This window comes from Amyelois transitella, chromosome 9 (assembly GCF_032362555.1).
Source record: "Amyelois transitella isolate CPQ chromosome 9, ilAmyTran1.1, whole genome shotgun sequence".
NCBI classification, from domain to species: Eukaryota; Metazoa; Arthropoda; class Insecta; order Lepidoptera; family Pyralidae; genus Amyelois; species Amyelois transitella.
The window spans coordinates 8,273,292-8,290,588 of record NC_083512.1 but is presented as its reverse complement, the minus strand read 5'-3'; the positions used below and the strand labels follow the sequence as shown (position 1 = coordinate 8,290,588).

General features: G+C 35.3%; 1 protein-coding gene across 4 annotated transcripts in view; it reads left to right on the top strand.

Moving 5' to 3' along the window:
- The window catches only part of LOC106142856 (uncharacterized), a 63,860-nt gene that overhangs the window by 7,645 nt on the left and 38,918 nt on the right, over positions 1-17,297 (top strand). The window contains exon 1 of one of the 4 annotated variants that reach the window (XM_060945685.1): positions 12,576-12,644. The exons of the other annotated variants lie outside the window; for them this stretch is intronic. Coding sequence (XP_060801668.1) covers positions 12,591-12,644 — 54 coding nt within the window. The 5' untranslated portion in view covers positions 12,576-12,590. Of the gene's footprint in view, positions 1-12,575; positions 12,645-17,297 lie in introns of those variants that run through there. 4 annotated transcript variants of the gene reach the window in all.

Sequence of the window (17,297 nt, the reverse complement as noted above, 5' to 3'; positions counted from 1 at the left end):
TCAAGTCAGGATCTCTTGTCGTGCCCTTCTACAAGTAGTCTGCGACAAGACGGCCGTGTCAACGAAGGCGGCTCTGTCGTATTTTTAATACCGACTCTCTTTTTGTATCAATTTTATGATGGTGGTGAAAAGTAAGTATACCTTCCTACTCATTATACATGACCAAACTGTACAAAAGTCGAACTTGTCACGTAACCTGCCGTTCACTGTACAATGTCGTAACTGTCGTCCCTTAGTATAGTATGTAAGTTCTTCCATTTATGGTGAAACAAGATTTCATTTTATTTAAATTACTGATTCATATAATTTCTTACTCGAAAAAGTTTTTGCATTGCATATTTTCTTCTCAGTACTGTTAAATATGAAATTTTATAAAGATTGTATTAATGTGACATCCGTTTTTAATTCACTACGTAAGTACATACTTATAATCACGTTTTTATCCCTTACAGGTACACAAGGCCAACATCAGCACTGAAATACAAATAGAGACAGGTTGCTAGCCCATCGGTTAAAATAAGAATCTTAAATTTAGGAATTCATTCATTGCAATAAACTGTAACTTAACAAAACAGTGAACAGAATACCAATATAAGTCATGTTGTAACCTACCTACTGTTGGAAAGAAGCTGGCTTTCGATTTTGTGGTGGATCATCTTACCGTAGGTACGTCTGCGGAATGGAATACGATCAGTCAGACATACTGAGTTAAATGTTGACTCTGTTCACCCATTCTTGGTTTTACTTTCACAGTTGTTCATACAAATAACATAGTGGATTAATTTACTTTGAAAGATTTAATGTTTATTTTATTATTCATGTCATATTTATACTTACATACATATGGTCACGTCTATATCCCTTGCGAGGTAAACAGAGCCAACAGCATTTGTGGCAGAAAATGCAACATGTCATATTTTATAAAAAATTTCCTTAGGTATAGTATAAGTAATTCCTTATCTCGGTAAGGTGAGGACAAGCACTTGCCCCGTGAGGAACGAAGCACGAAGTTTGTCCTTAGTCACCTATTACGTCCTTTCCCTTTTTTTTCTATTAGTCTGTCTATGTTAATTTAGCTAACAGATAAAATAGCAAAGATATTTATTACCATTAAATCTGTGATCAATCATCAGGGCTGTTATGTTATTCCGGATGGTGCCCGAAGGTTTTTTTGGTGAGTTCCTACAAATCGGCTAACAGTTTTTGAATATATTCATTTCAAATGACTGTAGATCAAGAAAACAGATGAATCTATATAATATAATTAAAGCTTGTGTTCCGGTATTCATCATTGCTCTCATATTTTTTGCTCGACGATGCCTTTCTCAGACAGTAATTTGTCCTATTACTCGCAGGGAACAATCGTTTAGAAGACGGAATACTGTAGAATTTTTTTGTCCCCGCAGTGGGAATAATCTGAGAACAATTGAACAACGTAACTGCCGGTATTAGACGGTGCTTTCACAGTTCTCGAAGGGAATTATTGCAATTTTACAGCAAATTTATTCAGAGCACACAAATTTAGGTATTGAGACAATTAAAACCAATTTGCTATAAAACTTATTAGAAGCTTTTTGAAACATTGGGGGAGCAGATTGCAAATATCCGAAAAATTATGATGAAAAATTAAAAAATTAGGAACACTCATAGTCGTCTTTAGTGTGTGGAAAGGGAATTGAGTGTGAAGGAGCAAGTAACATCGAATGGATCGTATCAAGTGAAAAACCAGTTTCTGCCTACCCCTATGGCAAACAGGTGATAGTAGGTATATAATTCAAACTAATGCAATAGCGATTGTAGTAACAGTTTTGATGTTTGTATGTTTTTTGCATGCTGATTAGGCATATTTGAGTACTTTTAGAAGATCCTGTCCGCTAATTAGTGGACCTATCTAGTTCAAATGCTTATTTCAAATGACTTTAAGGCATAATGCGAGTTTGCAATAAAGGTTCACAAGTAATACAGCGAGTAAAATACTTTGTCAATAAGGAGTTTTGAGTTCAATTTTTATGATTATTGATGATGATTTATAAAGAACGCCAAATATTTATACCAATTCTTCATAAACTGTCAAAGCTATACGTGACCAATGATCGATAGTACGCAGGAAACGGAGCAAATCGATCGTGATTCACGGCGCGTCACGATCGGGACAATCGTGAGCACTCGAGAGAATTGATGCGTTTGTATTTAGATTATTTTGAGAGGTAAGAAAATGCGAGTTCCTGGGCTGTTCTTCAAAAAGCTAAAAAGCGCATCTGGGACTAATGCTAGAACGACTACTTCAATAACCAATCTCTGGGCTTTTCTGTAAAGAAACGATGAATACGCGTAATGTTAGAGGACTACTGCAAGGTAAAAAAATAAAAACAAAGCCAGGCAGGCAGTGTACAGAAATGCCAATACTCTGCTGCCTTTATTTTGCTGCTAGCCTGTGTGCGATTTTAAACTTGAACTAGCGATGATAAGTTGCGTTCCATTTTTAGTCCATTACATTCAATATAGAAGCTTATGATAATTCGCTATAATTTTAAACCCTCCATATAATTCAACGAATAACGATGTTGCAATGCCACATTCTAGCAACCGGTATCGCAACTCGCAAGAAGAGCATAATTTGCACGTCACAATTGGAGTAAGAAAACACATTACCTCCCTGAGGAGCGCAAGATCACATGATATTCTGTTCATATAATTTGCTATAAGTCTTGATAACACTAGTAGTCATTAGCTATTATAGTAATTATGGATGAAACGCAATTATCACAAAAGGAAACTTTGGTTTTGCAGATGGTCTTCTCCCGTGCATAAATTTGGTAGCAAGATTGGAAATAGCTACTACTAATAATAATCTACCTAAATATTACCTACTACCTAAATAATATATGATAGTGATTATCCTTTATCGTGCATAAATCTATGTTAATAAGTACAAGTATACGTAGGCTGAATTAGCATTAAGATCATCTTCAAGAGAGAGCTCAACTAAATTGCATAGGATTATGTTGGAAAATGGTTCCCGTGATTAGGTATTCCTGTTTTTGTTTTGATTTTGTTTGTAAGGATAAACAGACAGTATTAAAATATGATGTACAAAATCCAGATATCAAATAAAAAAATTATGAGAAAAAGAGGCGTATAGAGATATATATTTAATTTAAAGCAAGAGCTCTGTGCTTAATGGTAACAAAATGTTTTATGTAACAAGAGACACTATTAGTAAGACTATTTTCTCATTCGATAACAATTTTTTGTATACCTAATTACTTTCGTTTGTGTGCCTTAAGTGAATTCCCTCATCAAAACAAAATACATACATATCTACATTATTTTGATACGAATCGATTAGGTAGGTTACCTACCTGGCTCATCTGACTCATTCTGTTAATACCTACGGTACAGCGTCCACCACACCACACCCATTGGACTTTTATTATTCGATTTTATTCGAAACAAATACCTTTGCATCTTGCGTCCGGTTTGTAACGGTCTAGAATATTTTATCGGATTGGATACCCGTGTTTCTAGAAATAAACTGTTTTAAAATGCATTAATTACTTTTTTGACAGCGTTTCGGAAAACAAATGTGATTTTTAATTTATTTAAAAAAAAATATGAAGATATATCTTCACATTAAAAGCTTAAGGATAATTAAGTACTGTAATTATTCACGATGTTAAAGATTTTCTTCTTTTACTTTTTTCAAGTGCCGTATGGTTTCCAGCACTTTAGAATAGAACCACTCTATATCTTTCCCATTGTACCTATTTCTCGTGAAGGTGATGAGCTAGCACTAGAATCTCAATTTCATCATGAAGCCATACAGCTGAACACGTTCAGCTTTCAGTCTTTTAGAGACTGTTGGCTCTGTCTATCCCGCAATTGATAGAGACGTGACAAGCTCTTTTTACTACACCTAGTAAACCTATTTCCTACATCATCATGCTTGTAAATTGTTTGTAATTTAACTCATAGTCCACCATAAAGTTCCTATCAATAAAGTGATCTAAGTTTACGACTCTAGGAAGCATTTTCTTATGCCGTCGCTTCAATAATCGTTAATCTTATCACCATAATGATTCTTCATTTGCGTAGAATGTAATCAGATTTTCTGCGAACAACGCAGGTTCTTTAGTTCGAGACTAGAGTATTTAGTTAATAGATAATTCTTTGGAAAAATGTGGGTATCGTGTAATTTAAGACAAGTATTTTTTAACCTAAATGAAATGAAAGTTAATCACACACACACGTCTTAAACTAATGCAGTACAATAATTTAATATATCTCTTACCCTTACAAAAATTGTCTTACCTAAAAAATAGGACCTATTTATTTTGAGGTAGGTACCGTTCACGTATGTCCTTTTTCGTACTCTACATTATATGTATGCACAATTTCATGGAGATCGGTGTAGTGTTAGACAGTGACGAGGTAACAAATAATCTTAATACATCGAATTAATAATATGAGTTGGAATAGGATGAGATTTACTCGTGGTCTCATCTATATCTACACTAATATTATAAAGAGGAAAACTTTGTTTGTTTGTTTGGTTGTAATGAATAGGCTCAAAAACTACTGGACCGATTTTAAAAATTCTTTCACCATTCGAAAGCTACATTATCCACGAGTAACATAGACTATATTTTATTTTGGAAAAAAATAGGGTTCCATAATATATTTGGATTTTTCGGACACAAACTGAAAAAAAAAACATCCAAAAAGTTACTTATTTTGCGTACGCTGCCTAAACTACAAAAGATAGAACCATAAAATGTTTTAATTAATTGTAGATCTTATAAATATGTACAAAAATATCTGCGACACACTATACCTATCTATGTCGAGTGTGGCACAACAACCACATTTTTTTTTTAAATCTTGAATTTTTTTTTGGTCTACATTTAAACGCGTTCTTTTTACTCATGCTATTAATCCTTATCAAAATAAATAATTTCATCAATAAGAACAGTTTATATAGATAATATTTGGTCTTTGAATGATTAAAATTGGACGTTTTGTTTTGAAGTTGTGGTGAAATTAAAATATTACGATTTCTGCTGCACGGCCCGTTGCGAAGTGGTATTTAATATTTTGACTGAAACGGATAGAGAATTTTTTTTTACATTTTTTGTCTGTCTGTCTATATCTGACTGTATGATTAAGATTCAACTTGAAATTTACGCGGACGAAGTCGCGGGCAACAGCTAGTCAAATATATTTTGTAAATAATTTTTCGAGCTAATTAAGTCTACTTATTATACTATATCAATCTTTACTCTACCTATCTATGTATTTTAAGTGTTGTACAACATGAGTACATAAAGACGAGCGTTGCAGGGTGCAGGTGGGCAGGTTTGAATCGCATTACAAGAACTTTCGAGTTCCCTTTCACCGGCTATCCCATGGCAATCCGAACAGAATTTATGTACGCTGACCGATCTGCATTTAATGATCTCACGTTTACTATCAGTTTACTGTTAAATTGCTATTGTGATGAATATTCATGGATAAAAGAGCCGTGGATGATAGCAGGCAACTACCAACTACAACCAAATTTATCAATTTTATACTTAGTTATTGAGTATTTTAAATAAATTAAAAATAAAAACGACTACTTACCTAGGTAATTCTTAATTAATATTATAAAGATTCCTATGGGCACGATGCCTATAGGAATCTTAATAATATCGGACCAATCGTGCTTGTTGGAGATGCTTATTAAAAAAGATGAGTGAGATGAGCAGGAAGTTAAATTTTTTTGGAAACTCAACATTTTAAGAATTTAACTTTACGCTCCTAACTGCGATTTTTTTTTGCAATGAACCCCGCGACCTTATTTTTTACCGGTATGAATAGCCGTGTGGTTCTTGGCACCAGTAAAAAAAAGAATAGGACCACTCCATCTCGTTCCCATGGATGTCGTAACGGGTGACTAAGGGATAGGCTCATAAACTTGGGATTCTTTTTTTAGGCGATGGGCTAGCAACCTGTCACTATTTGAATCTCAATTCTATCATAAAGCAAACCAGCTGAACGTGGCCTATCAGTCTTTACAAGACCGTTCGTTCTGTCTACCCCGCAAGGGATATAGACGTGATTATATGTATGTATGTCTGAATTCAGTGTACCTAGCAATGCAATAAAAAAGATGCCAGAATGAAGACTTTTTATATAATGGGTTAATTGCTGTCATTGAATTCTTCTTGTTCTTTGCGCGGCCGGAGATGTTCTGTAAGTCGCATTTAGCACACATACCTGCATCTTATTCAGATGGATGATACATCACGCGAGGCATGTCGTGAGAGATATCCTCTGATATGGTGCGCTATGACTGCCTTCAACAGAAAACCAGCAACATATCTAATTCAAAATCACCCAGCGTGACTAATAAAGGTAATCCTTCCAAAGATCTATCGAGTAATGAGTGCCGTCTGCCATGCAATCGTCTTCCTTTCGCGTCTTATAACTATTGTACAATAATATTAACACATACATACAAGTATACGATCAAGCCTCTGTTCTGGATGGGTAGGCAGAGATCTCATCTTTCCAATTGCTATGAACATAATAATAATTTTATTTAACAACGTCTGCATAGAGGGTAATGTAATGTTAATGTACACCTGTCACATTTAACTTAATCAAAATGTAAAAAATTCGCATAATGTATTCAATATTTCGGTTAATTTCCTTGTGATTACGGTTGTAATTTGGGTATATTATTATTGTTGCGTAAGATATGTTATGCATTGTTGTATCTTCTTGACGTTTTCATATGGCCGGGCGCCGGCAACGATATTTTAATTAATTACGCTTGGGAACATGCGTGCGTCGTTAACGCCTTGGAGTAAAAGATTACACAACCGGTCCCCAGCCAATTACACACACAAAGAAATTACGGTCCCATTAATTAAGGATGCAACGACTAATTAAGACTCTTTTAACCTCTTCTAATTTTGTAAGCTGCGAAGAAAAGCCTTGAGGCGATGTTGAAACTTTGCCACGCACACGCAAAAGATCGAGTTCGGATAAGGTGTTAAGTAAATATCACTGAGTTAGCTAACAATATCATAATAATACTAGACGTAATTCTTTTGTTACGCTTCGATTGGTCAAAAAATTGACAGGCTATGATTCTATTAGATGTCGATGGAAAATGAAGAATGGTGTCGCAATGGCGTCGGCGACGTCGCGTCATTCAATTCGAGTTGAATCCCCGCGGGCCGCCATCGCATTATACGCAGATCCCCGAGGAATGTGGTTACACAGGAAGCGGTGAATGACCGCCATGGGTTGCTCATTTTACAAACTAAGAATGTGTAACCACAGTGTAAACTAAACTATGACTGCGTCGTGTGTAGAGAATTCCCGCTTTAATTAACAGGCTTATGAGGCTGCTGTACGAGTAGCCTTAAAGTTAGGAATCGTGAGACCGCAAATAGATAACAAAATGCGGTAATTGGCTACAAAAAAGCACAACACTTACAATTTGAAATAACATATTTTGTTTTAATGTTGAGTTGGTTGATGTGAAACAAGATGTGAGTTCTTAAATTATAAACACTCATTGTGTATATTTGATCTAATCAAACTTTTTACAATTTGAGTCCAGCGATGTTTTGAAAATATACTTAGGTGGCATGTAAACAAAACAAAAATAATTGAAAATGTAATTATATGAATCAAAATTTTAAGATCATCGTTTCCATATAAAATCACTTCACAGAAAATTACTATAATGGTAGGTACATTAAGGCAATGCAAATGTTAAATGGTTGCTTAACGATAATTGCGAATCTGATACCAAATTACTAGTGAGCGAACCCAGACACTCAGGCCGATCTCCTGGGTTTTGGAAAAAATGAGTTTTATGATTAGGTTTGTAATTATTCTTCACAGAATTTCAGGAAATCATCACTTATTGCTTCCCTAGACCACATAAGGATTTCTTTATGGACCCTTCCTTTATGGCAAATTTCAAATACTTATCTAAACTTAGGCTATGCTTTGATACGAGATGTCAGTTTATCAGTCATGCAGTCAGTGTCCACACTCAATATCTAACACTCTATAAAAGATAAATATAAACAAGTCTATAAAAACTGTATTGTATACCTACTTACTTATATTGAAATGCACTTTGTTATTCTCAGTAAAAACAACAAAACAAGTGCCTTCGCGAAATCACTTACGCAACCTATCAATTGATGAGTAAATAAATGGTTCATCGTGTAAAAAACTAATGGCATGGCAATATCTATTTGTTGCCGGTTCCGTGGTTCTAACAAATTGTTGCAAACATTACAACATTCCCTTGACATTTCCAATCCCTGTCACGAATTTACCAGACTCTTTGAAACAGTCACATTCTCTTGGGAAAATGTTATTATAATGGATAGAATACATACAATATCACGTCTTTATCCCTTACAGACAAAGCCGCCAAGGAGAATGACTTGAATGGTCTTATACATTATCTGAACCTTTATTCCATCGGGAAAATTTCTGCCAAACCGAACTACTCTTAAAGCTTTAGATGAGGAGTGGTCTTTCAGCTATAGGTTACATCAATGCTTTTTTTATTTTAATTAAAAATATATCTTGACTCGTAGGTTGCCCTTGAAGGTTCTTCTATTCTGATATTTAGCAATTTGCTTAATGAGAATAGTCCAATTAAGGATTTACGCACTTAAATATTAGTTAGTAGCTACTCAATTTAAACGTAGCATTACAGTTGTGAAAATTTTGAATAGACAAGAATTTAGTAACGTATATAAAGTATTAAGTTCCCTTAAGAAACAACTTCGTGACAAAAGGGAATTTAAGATTGTCTGGGCATGGTTTGACGAATATGTAGGACATCTAGACAGTAACTTATGTCGTAATGTCTTACATTATAACACACAGCACATAATGTCAATAATTAAAAAATTGCTTAAAATTTGCATGGCAATGATGGGTGGAAGAAATCCCTTACTTATTTTTTTATGTGTCGAATATTGTGAGGCCCCGACTTAAATGCATTAGACATGAATATGAACCGCGTTGAGGTACAGCTACAAATACTACTTCGACCAAATACCAATGTCTCTTTTTTGAGTTATGTACATTAGTTTGAGTGCTTACCGAAACTTTTACAGTGAATGACAAAATCGTGAGAAAATCTGCACATTCAGGAACTGGAACTATGGACTGGTTAGATCCCCTGTAAAGGTTGGGGAAGTGAGATGGGAGTTACTTCGTGTAAAAACCTGACTCGCCCAATCCAGGATCCTCTAGATATTCTTTCCAGAGAGGAAGGAAAAAGAAGACCTGCAGTCATCACTATCTTCATGAAAGCTCGTCAGTTTAGGAAAGTTTACATTTCTTTACTACCTACCTACGAGTAAGATTACGAGCTATTTCATCTCTAGGTTCAGATGGTTCTAAGATGCTATATCATGAAAGCATAGATAGGTAAGGAGTAATTTTACGCTTAATATATTGTTACCTGGCTACGGGTAAGTGGCGAGTGCAGTGAATGAAACAGAAAAATCTTTCATTATTTTATTGATACTTATGCGTTTGTTTTACCTGTTGTGGTATCCACACGTGATTGGTTATTGTTCTTTTACTTCTTTTGTTCTAGTCTTGTTTAGTTATTTTTAAAACTTTATAAATTTGGGAGTTCGTACCCCCATGACCTTTTATAAGTAAACTAGCTGTGCCCGCGACTTCGTCCGCGTGGAATAGTTATTTTGGGCATCATATTTATTTTTGCAAACATCCTCCTCGGCTTTATCAATTATAGCTGCTAATTGTTATGCGACTTGGCGACGACTTGGCCCACATCATTACCCGCGACGGAACGGACGGTATATAGTGAGATGAGAGGCCTTTGCCCAGTAGTGGGGTCTTACAGGCTGATACTTTACTTTACTTTAAAATAGTAATATCTTCTAAGATGTTCATTGAAATTAAGTGATATCAAAGACAGTTGTGTTTACAATTAAATACTCATAATCAACAACAATCTTAAAAGATAGACATAATCAGTTTAAAAGTAGGTAAGAGGTAAAAACAGACAAACATACAAACCAAGTATTATAAGTAGAATGATACCTATGAAGGAAGTAGGATAGGTCAGGCGCGTGACCGCCTGATCAGGTATCATTAGTATTAGAAAGAACGCTGGTTCGCCGTATTAAATGTTTCGCTGCAAATTGCTTATAACGACTATATCTCAAAACCTATTCGTCTGATTTAAATACTGTAAATGGCAATTTTAGTCTACATGAACAGCCGAAAGTAATAAACATATTTATTTGAAAAAGGATTAATACTGAATTAAAGAAATTGGTTTCAAAATAACTTATGTTTATAATGAAAAAATAATCTTAAAAAATGAACATAAAAGTGGTTATTGTGAGTAATCCTTAAGAGATAGATATATGCTCTCGCGGACTTTTTTGTGGCAAAAAATGAGTACTTCACATCTTTAGTACATTGTTTTACTATATCTTTGTTGGTTTGCGCAGCGTTCGCGTGGAAAGCTCGCAGATGGCCGACTCATTCAACTTTCACCTGCATTGTTGACGTTTCCCGTAGGAAATCCGGGATAAAATGTAGCCTATAGCCTTCCTCGATAAATAGACTATCTAACAGTGAAAGAATTATTCAAATCGGTTCAGTAGTTTCTGAGATTAGCGCGTTTAAACAAACAAACAAACAAACAAAACAAACTCTTCAGCTTTATAATATTAGTATAGATTTTTAATTTATCTATCAAAAACAAAAATATCAACTTTACTTAGATCAGCAGCACTAAGATAGTCTTTTGTAGCGAGTAAGCCGTTGACCATCTTTTCGAGTACATCATTTCTTGTTTCATTTTTCCTACATTGAAATATAGCCACTACAAAAATTTTATTTTGGTCCCCTTGGATCAGCCGTACAGAGGAGGTTCCCTAGTACGTCCCGGCACTGTATCCAAGCGAGTGAATGCTAGCTGGTCTAGCGCCTTGACACAGTTCGGCGGTCTCTATAGGCCTTTCCTATAGAGAATTTGTCGCCTGTCGATTCTAAAGACGGCCTAGATTTTCAAAAAGCCCATATAAAAAAACTTGTTTCTTAAACAGTTATTCGTCCATTTGCCCATGCTGCACTTTTTATTGATGAAAAAGTTTCTGCTATCTACTCTTTAATTTTTTCATGAAACTGATGAACTGATTTATATAAAAATATGACATAAAAATATAAGATTAAACAGATACAAATTATCAAATCAATCACATTGTCACTAATAACTGAAGTTTATCATTATAATAGCCTCCAAAGGACAACGCCTATTCTTGTTGCCGACCTCGCTATCAAGACTTAAAAAGACTTTTTTCTTAACTTAGAATTATCACTACAATACAATTTGAACAATCTTTACATCAAGTAACTATGTAACGGAGATACGGGCGGTGATTTTATGACGTCTTAGTTTTATTGTTTAATTACTTATAAAAGTTTTTACAGAAATGTTTACACCACAAAATAGTTTTAGCCATAAAATTATTGTATTAAGTTCAATCATGTTGCGAAACACAGTATTTTGTTTAAAATAAATAAGTACCTTTTAACACCGTTATTTTCCCATGGGATTCACAACTAAGATCTACCATCACAACGGTGTATAATAAAATAGATCTTCATAACAGTCTTGTAAACCAGTGCGGCGATTCATTGCGAGCTTAGAAAAAAGCGTGAGAGCCTTATAGCCTGAGAGCTTTCCCAACATAAAAGTGAAAATAGATGAGCATTACGCAATCGATACAATAGACTTTCTTCTAAGAAAAATATATATTTACATTATATTACACTCACGATTTAACTCCAGTAGCAACCGCACCTATATCAGTAAAAACGCATAAACGTTTACCCATGCACCTATTAGGTATATATCACACCGTGTCAGGAAATATTTTTCCGAAAATGGAGATGTAAATGATATAGTGAACACCCCATTTATCAACAGCAAGATAACGATTAATTGTTTTGATCATTATCAGTGCCGCATAAAATGCTCGTTATGGTCATGAATGTTTGCAGCAGACATTGCCTAAGTGCCCTTAAACAAACGTCAAAATAGGCGAGAATTCCTCGAGGGGTGACATGCGCAATGGAGATCCGATCAATGCACCCCGGGAGTGCGCGCGCCAGTCACCCCGGCCTCCGCTATCTACGCAGTTCGCCACCAAAGAACACCATCTGAAAAACTAATTCCGTGTCTCGGGCTTGCCCTTGAATGATTAAAAAACTAACCGCGATCATCCAACGCTAGACCTGTGAGTTAGTGACTATACGGTGAGCCTCGTGATCATTTCATCTCATTGAGAGCACCCACGCCGTTCAGATCTTGACGCTAGTTGACTGTCCGTCGCGTGACTCACTGGATTGTCCAGAAGATTTCGATTGGCGAATTCGCTACGATAGTGATAAAAGTGTCAGTGTCTGGCTGTGCGATACTTTTGGACGTTCGAATGCCGGTGATCCGGTCGCTGTCGCTTTGGATGAGTGGCTCTCGGAGCCGCGCTGAGGAGTAGGGGCCAGAAAAAGCAGGCATGGACGACTGCACAAACTTCTATGACGACGACGCTGAAGCTCAGTGCGAAATGGTACGTGAGCAATGACCTTGACAAAGACTCCATATATGCGATTAGCGTCGCACGTTTGTTGTGGCATGCTTAGCAAAAAGTAAATAAATTGTTCTGTGCAAATATTTCGCTAGTTATGTAACAACGAAATAGTGCTTGCGGTCGTACAAAATGGAGGATCTGCACCGGCGTTCTAGATGACTTTTAGACAACGACTGATGCATATAGGTAGAGTTGTATAGTTTACAAATATCAAGATATTATAGTTAAATTCTGAATATTTCTCGCTTATTGTTGCACCTTGGCTAATATGAAATGAAATCATCATTATCAATTTCTAAATCTTCAAGAACAAAATTAACATCTACCTATAAGTAGATCATACAATGAACTATGCCCTTACCAAATCGGATACAAACATATATGTAATTAAATTGGCCGATATAGTGGGCGAGTGAAAGTCTAATGGCCGTAAGGTGGAAAATTAATCTCCATCATGTCAGGTCGCTCTCAAGCACCTACCGCTCATTGTAGAAGAGAACAATACTCCGCTTTTTGTATCATCACAGAGCACGCCATTGTACCATTGACATCAAATGGCTGCTTGATCCGTTCATTTTAATACACTAATGCATGCTCAATTTAGATTACTAATAGCTATTTAAGGGGTGAAAGCCGATGTTGATTGAATATATTTAAAATAGTGCGTTTATTTTTTTACTTAGACTGAGATAAATTTAATTCGTAAAAAGGTGTTTGTGTTTTTTGCTCTAAGTATATATGTACATATGTATATATCAAAACGGGAGTCACGGTGTTTGTGTTTTTGCTCTAAGTATATACTTAGAGCAAAGCCACAAACACCGTCACTCCCGTTTCGATTTGTCTCTCAGATCAGATCAAATTTTAATAACATCTTTTATAATAATTAATAAATGGTTATCCAATTAATGGTACCATATAATTAAGAGTGTGTCATTTTGAGCAAACCTTTAATTAAGGAGGTCCTGCCCAAAAGAGAAGGTACTTTACATACCTAATTAACTATGGCAGTTAATTTGACAGGACAATGATTGATATTTTTATTGAGTATTTTTTATACCAAAGAAATTTGTTTTAGTTAAGTTATGTGGATAAAGCTAAGAGATAAACATTTATTCTTATGTTTTACTCATAATACTATAAGTTGTGAGATGAGAAAGATGAGAAGATCTTTTCTTAATTTTTTTTTATTGAGTTTGTCGTTGCTTTCATTAAATAATTTTAAGAAACAAATTTACATTGGAGGTGTAAGTTTAGGTTGATGACTAACTATTGAAACTTCAAGGGTACCTTACCATATTGTCAATGAATATAATGTTCATAAGCCTTTGTTTTGATGTTATAGCACGGATATAAACCTTCCTATTGCCTCGAAGCACAAAAATAAGAATGAAGCGTAAAAAGTGTGAATGTCCCTTCTGAAATGCAATTCTGTGTATTAGTATTTGCTAGTACCGTACCTACTGTGCCATCAACACTAACAAATAACGGCAATCCGTCTTCATGAGTACAAGAAAATGGGCCTCATGGTGGTGCAATGGTTTACAAACAAGCCATAAGGCACGACTGCCGAAAGCTATCTTCCATGTTCTGTGGCGTATAGTATGTTAACTGTACGAGTATATTGAATAGAACCGGCTATCATGCAAAGTAACACATGTCGGTACGAATGACAATGCTTTGTGCTTGCTTCCTTTAATGTTTTGTTAGTTATCTACCAAACAAAATGTTACACACAGAAATACTTGTATAGTTAATTGTTTTCATCTAAATACGACATAAGTATTTCATGAAAAATTAACAAACAAAACTAACAATTTAAAATATTTGTTTTTCTTTTTTACCAAATACAATTATTAAACTTAAAAATCCATGTTAATTTTATAATACACAGTATCTCACTATCTATTGTTTACATTGTTATTTTTTTATAAGTAACATGTTTTCGCCCAGCTGTCTTTTTTCCCAGTAAGCATGTATTTATATAGCGGACCAGGTCCTGATGTATTATGGCGGAAACTGCGACTGGGAAAACTTAGGTGTCTTCGCAACAAGAAGAAACTGTGCTTACTATTTATTTAATATTGATAAACATGTCACTCACCTTTTTCTTTAGTCGCGGCAGTAATGTAACGATTGAAATTCAACAGTTCGAATCAAATTCCTATGGAGTCACGCACGAGCACTGACTCATCGGACCTCCCGCCGAGGTTTTGTTATTATTGACTTGGCCCTATAATAGCATGTCCAATTTTAGATTTAATAAAAGGAATACTAAGGAAATATGAGAAAAATTCAGATCTCGCAGATAAATTTTAAGCATGCAGGAAAAGTATAAAGAAGGCCTTTGTTTTAAAGTTGGCACAATTTCCTATTTGCCAGACCGCAATTTTTTTACTAAGGGCTCTACAAAAATCTTTACTGAATAAAAAAACGAGTTCAGTGTTTCTTTTTTTTATTTAAAAAAATTTAAATGGTGAACAAACGTCTCACGGTAAACCAAACCTATACCATTTGATTATTCTGACCACAGAATACAGTCTTCTTCCCTACATAGTATAAAACAAAGTCACTATTTTAGTCTGTTTGTCTGTATGCTTAAATCTTTAAAATTACGCAACGGATTTCGATGCGGTTTTTTGTAACAGGTAGAGTGATTCAAGAGGAAGGTTTTTATGTATAATAACATTGATTTTTTCCGAATTTTGCACCCGTGCGAAGCCGGGGCGGGTCGCTAGTATGTAATAAATATTGAACCACCCTGAGTATATCCTTTAACGCAAAAAAAAAATCATCACAAATGGATTAATCGCCAAATACAAAAAAATCAAATCAACAACTTCCTCCATTTAAAAATGGATTAAAAGCTTCACTTTGAGCAAAATCTAGCATCTTGCAAACCGGTATCCTGGATTGCAACAAGATTAAAAGCAGATTAATCGAACAGGTTTGTAGATCGAGGTGCTCAAGGTGATAGGGAGCGATCAATGAGGCCGGCAATCATCTATCACTGGAGAATGGGGCTTCACCGTTAGAAGGGCGCGTCTACTGCCCGCTAGATGCAGCTAAGCTATGAAGCTATGCTAGCATTGGTCCGCAATTTCTTACATACATACAATGAATAGGTGTTTATCGCTTACAGAGTAGACAGAGCATACATTCTGAAAAATATTAAAAGGCCAGCTGTTTGGCTAAATCATGGAATTGAGATTTAAATAGTGAGGTTAAAACCAACAACTGCCTTAGCTTATGCTCAGAAACTATTTGGCCTTTTCTATGCGGATTCTATTCCACTATAGATTTTGTATTACAGTATGATCTCCTACGTTTAAATCTATGTAATAAATTAACTTTAGATGGCAATTTTATGGAGCTATCATGCTCATTAAAAGTGAGAATCACGTAATTATGTATTACGATTATAATGTTTACCATCTCTTGTGGTAATTAAAATGAGTTTAAATATTTTATTGCCAGTTGAGGAGACAAGCCCGCTTATGATTACAATAAAAGGATACAGAAAGTAATAATGAATGCCGAATGTGTGGCTCTCACACTTTTGAATAAGTCCCATTATTCCTTACGGATGTCGTAAATAGCGAGTAAGGGAAAAGGCAATACTTAGGATTTGGTGATGATGGGCTAGCAACCTGTCTCTATTTGAATCTCAAGTAATATAGCTGAACGTGGCCTTTCAGCTTTTTTCAGACAGAAGGCTCCCTCTACCCCGCAGGTTAACATAGTAAGGGATAAAAACGTAATTATATATATGTATATATATGTTTAACGGAGTGTGGAGGTGGTCAGTGGCCGCTACTCCCGCTTTGTGGTCGGAAAACTTGAGCTTTGTGGTCAGTGGCAAGGTATTTGATTGCGTTGTTTATAAGAAAAAACGCAAAAGGCTACTTATACATTTCTTTTCTGTACATGTCTAACGCGGAAGTTATTATAATTATTTTCTTCTTATGGCCTTCCTTCCGCCTACAACTTTTGCAATGGCTGCAATATTATTTGTAAATAATTTGCATTTGCATTTAATTACGTCTTTATCCCTTACGGGATAGATAGAGCCAACAGTCTTGAAAAGACTGAAAGGTCACGTTCAGCTGTATTGGTGTAATGATGGAATTGAAATTTTAAGTTAATTAAAAGTTTGCTAGCCCCTCGCCTTAAACAAGTCCCCTAAGTTAATAAGCCTTTCCCTTAATTGACTTTTACAATCTGCATGATTGAATGAATTTTTTCTTCGTTACCAGACCACCATGGAAGTCTTCACTAGACGATTGTGCTTCTATTTCTGTAGTCGCCTTTTACGTTATTTGTAGCAATTACTTAACTGTTTAAACAGTTCATTTCATAATAAATAGTCAACGCACAGTGAGCTATGGCTTTTATTTTTCTTGTAAAATTGATAGGAACTTTCTCTATTCATTCGATTGTGTATCGTGATCTAATTTCGCGGTCGCGAAAGGGCTGCTAAATTGAAAGATCACAATCTCAGACTCAAAACGAATTTTCTTTCACGTCAAAAGCTATTTATTTTTCGTCGCGGCGCACAATAGCCAATCTATAGACTGATATAAAAGATTCTGAAGCGCTGAATGTAACGAGGTGAACTTTCAGAGAGCTATT